We start from the raw sequence: 4,417 nt of genomic DNA, 5'->3' as shown, positions 1-4,417 counted from the left end.
TGAGTTAAAAACCAAGGAAATTTAATTAACTTGGTGTCAAGAATGTAAATTTCTGATAAATTCCACGACTAGAGAACTCCATCCAGTTTGATGACTGTAAAAAAGAAAAGATGATATAAGATTAAAATAAGCATGGGAAAATATTTTGGATTCTTGTATTTTTTTACCTGTATAAGAACAGAAAATATTTCTAGTCATCAAAATCTTTAATCTTTTACTTGTTTAAATCATTTGACTCTGGTCATGCTGAAGCACCACTTTGAAGAGTTTTAGGCAAACGAATTGACCCTGGTACTAGGTTTTTAAGGTCTGGTACTGATTCTATTGGTTTCTTTTGCCAAACTACTAAGTTACTGGGATGTAAACAAACCAACATCAATAGTCAAACAGGTCACACACACACACACACACACGAATATATACAAAATTTTTAAAATATGGACTTTCTAATTCATGTTAAGAGTGAGGAATGGATAGTTGATTGAAGATAATGAAAAAAACAAGTTCTTTTATGCCTTTTATGAACACTATAAAATAAACAAACTGACTGATCAATACACCTCTAAACACTTATAGGGGAGCCTGCAAGAAATAGCAGCCAAATCTTTCTAAAATCACTCCCTAGTATCTCAAAAAGGTATTGACACCTTTGACAAAGAACTCCTTGGTATAGTCATGGTTGGAATGCCTTTGATCATAGGTCTGCTTGACCTAGGTTTAAGTAGTAGCAGCAATAACAAAAGTGCCACTACCCCCACCAATGATGACAACATATTTTAGTTTCATGCTTTTAAGCTAATACATTTGATTTAAATGTTTGCATATTGTAGGTGTAACTATTTTGTTTACTTGGCTGCCCTTTCCACTACGAGTGAATGACTTTTCAGATAAAAGCATAATTTCTTTGTTTGCAGTTAGAATCTAACCATCTTAACTTATGCGAGCAACACTGTCACATATCTTCATAACTAGGTTGATCAGAAAAAATAAAAACAACATATTACTTAGATTTATAACTAAGGCAATGTTAGTGTAATATATTGGCCTCAAATTTTGGCACAAGGTCAGCAAGTTTTGGGGTGAAGGTAAGTCAATTACATCAACCCCAGTGCTCAACTGGTATTTATTTTATTGATTCTGAAAGGATGAAAGGTAAAGTCGACCTCAGTGGAATTTTCCCTAGGAATGTAAAGATGGATGAAATGCCACTAAGTATTTTGTCTGGTGTGCTAACAATTCTACCAGCTGGTCGCCTTATGTTAGTGTAACATATTAATGCAATTTCTGTTAGGTGATATTAACGATAATAAAAATACTCTGTAGTTATTTCAAAATAAAATGAAACAGACTAATGTTTTTGTTTAAACCAAGGTCTTTCCAGACTGAGCAGACTTATGATGAAATGCATTCTATCTGTGATCATCCCGTCTTTCACCTTTTATGATGTATATTTAATACTACATTGTCCAATGTAATGTCACATTTTTTTGTTTTTTCCTAAGATGGTTGACTTTGATTTAATGAAAATTTGGTTGTTCTAGAAGGCTGAATGAATGCATAGAAGCTCCTCTGTGGACTTGTAAAAGCTCCCTAATTATCTACCATGTATATTTGCATATTTGCCAGAGTATAAGACATGCTCATACATAAGATGTGCCCCTGTTTTACAGTAAACTTTGTGAGAAAAATTAAGCAAAAACAAATTTAGTATACTTCATTATGCATTTATTGAAAGATATTTTATAATCATTTTATAGGGGCCAAATGTATGATTCTGTGCATGTAAATACAAATTTGTGATAGTATACTGGAATAAAATGCGAAACCATATATTTATCACAAATAAACTACATTATGAAAGTGCCATATTTCAATGTTATGTTTACAAATCAAAAAATAGTTGTTTATATTTTGGAAAAGAGAATTACATGATACAAAAGTGCCCATGCTGGTACCATGTAAAAGCACCCAGTACATTCTGTAAAATGGTTGGCATTAGGAAGGGTATTCAGCCATAGAAACCATGCCAAAACAAACAACTGGAGCCTGGGCAGCCTTTGAGCTGGCCAAATCCTGTCAAACCATCCAACCCCTGCCAGCATGGAGAACAGATGTTAGAAGATGATGATGACAGATAAGATGTTAAACATGCACATGGGACACACATACTAGACACAGACAAACACACACATATACACACAGACGTAAACACATGCACATATAGAGATATATACCACAGAAGGACAAAATGAAATAAGCAGGATGAGACGTATGGGACAGGAAGTGTATAGCCAGAGAGCTTTGACAGACATAAATGGAAAATAATATGAATTAAAACTAAAGTTAAGATCGAATAAATAGTGCGTGTTTAATTGGCAAAAAAAACAAACATCCCCAAGTATAGCAATATGAAAATAAATCTTTCATTATAAATTAATGTAAGAACATTTTATTAAGTGCTGTTTCAAACAAAAGGTGAATACCTATTATTAAAACCTTTCTAATTCTGGACTATTTTAAAACTTAATTTGAATACAAAAACAAAGTATTTTAGGAATATGGTTACAAAATGGTTAACATGCACATACTTCCATTTCCATAAAAAAAAAAATTAACTAATCACATGCTATGATTTATAGCTTTATGTGTACTTTGAGATCCACTGTTCCAAAAATGAATTATAAACTATAATGATATACTCACCTAGCACCACAACCGAGTCCATTTTCTGCATTAAAATATTCGTAGAACAGTACTATATGTTGTAAATAATCTTTTTGGTAAAGTGGTTCATTACCTAGAAAATAAATAAATAAATATATAAGAAATTTTATATATTCTTTTATTCTTTTACTTGTTTCAGTCATTTGACTGTGGTCATGCTGGAGCATTGCCTTAAAGAGTTTTTTTAGTTGAAGAAATCAACCTTAGGACTTATTCTTTGTAAGCCTAGTATTTATTCTATCGGTTTCTTTTGCCAAACCATGAAGTTATGGGAGCATAAACGCACCCCCAACATTGGTTGTGAAGTGATGGTGGAGGGACATAAATATATACACACACATATATACAATGGGCTTCTTTCAGTTTTTGTCTACCAAATCCACTCACAGCTATAGTAGAAGACGTTTGTCCAAGGTGCCAACAGTGGGCCTGAACCCAGAACCATGTGGGTGGAAAGCAAGCTTCTTACCATACAGCTATGCTTCTTTACAAAATGGTTTAAAGCACATCGAATGATTCAAAAATAATTCTTTTCCAATAGAATTTCTATTATCTTCATTTTGTTTGAATTAAGAGAAATGAAAACTTACGATTAATTGCTCAAAATGAATGCTAAGCATCTAAATTATCAAATAAATTTACCTGCTTATTTGCTTTGCTGGATGTGCAATGTCAGTATACATATGTGACAGAGTGTTCGTGTTTTGAGGGAAAAGTTGGGTATAAGAAAAATTAGATGAGTGTGCAAGAGAGAAGACTGTGCTGTTTTGGTCATGTGATGTGTATGGATGTAGGCAGTTTCATACAGAAGTGCTGACCACTTAAATTGCACTGAGTACATTCTGTGAAATGGTTGGTGTTAAGAAGGGCATCCAGCTGTTGAAACCATGCCAGAACAGACAATAGAAACAGACAATGGAGCCCTGGCCTTACCAGCTCTTGTCAAACCATCCATCTTGTGCCAGCATGGAAAATGGATGTCAAATGATGATGATAATGATAATGATGATAAGAGTGGCTCAGTATTCTGGTTGGATTCGATGTCAAAGACATTAAATGAATAAATAAAAAAGATTACTTACCATGAATTGGTCGGTAGCCTTCTCTGTTTGGTAGGAAAAGAGATACAATTCTTTTGGATATTTCTTTTCTGATATCTCGGAGGTTCTTTCTATCCCTTGATCCAGTGGGGAACTCTACAGTGAACTCATTACCATATGCTTTATAGTAAATATCTAAACATTCATGGAGCAGGTAGTTCACTGGAAACAGAACAAAGTTAGAAGATATCATCATTCTTTATATAACAACCATTTTATTGGTTATTTAGTTGAGAAGCAAGAGCTTCAAGAATTTGTACAATTCAATCTCATTCCAGGGTGAAAAACTAGAGGTAGTCGATAGCTTCCGCTATCTGGGCGACCAAGTTAGTAGTGGGAGTGGGTGCACTGAAAGTGTAGCTGCTAGAATAAGAATAGCCTGGGCAAAGTTTAGAGAGCTCTTACCCCTGCTGGCGACAAAGGGACTCTCACTCAGAGTAAAAGGCAGACTGTATGACGCATGCGTACGAACAGCCATGCTACATGGCAGTGAAACATGGGCTGTAACTGCTGAGGACATACGTAAGCTCGCAAGGAATGAAGCCAGTATGCTCCGTTGGATGTGTAATGTCAATGTGAATACCCGTCAGAGT

General features: G+C 34.5%; 1 protein-coding gene across 1 annotated transcript in view; it reads right to left on the bottom strand.

Moving 5' to 3' along the window:
• The window catches only part of LOC106875347 (uncharacterized), a 72,640-nt gene continuing 68,223 nt past the window's right edge, over positions 1–4,417 (bottom strand). Inside the window, 3 exon segments of the mRNA XM_052967243.1 lie at positions 1–94; positions 2,704–2,797; positions 3,807–3,986. Coding sequence (XP_052823203.1) covers positions 37–94; positions 2,704–2,797; positions 3,807–3,986 — 332 coding nt within the window. The 3' untranslated portion in view covers positions 1–36.

The sequence above is a fragment of the Octopus bimaculoides genome, chromosome 1 (assembly GCF_001194135.2).
Source record: "Octopus bimaculoides isolate UCB-OBI-ISO-001 chromosome 1, ASM119413v2, whole genome shotgun sequence".
Lineage (NCBI taxonomy): Eukaryota > Metazoa > Mollusca > Cephalopoda > Octopoda > Octopodidae > Octopus > Octopus bimaculoides.
Note: the sequence above shows the minus strand (reverse complement) of the source record. Positions and strands in the feature narration are given on the sequence as shown.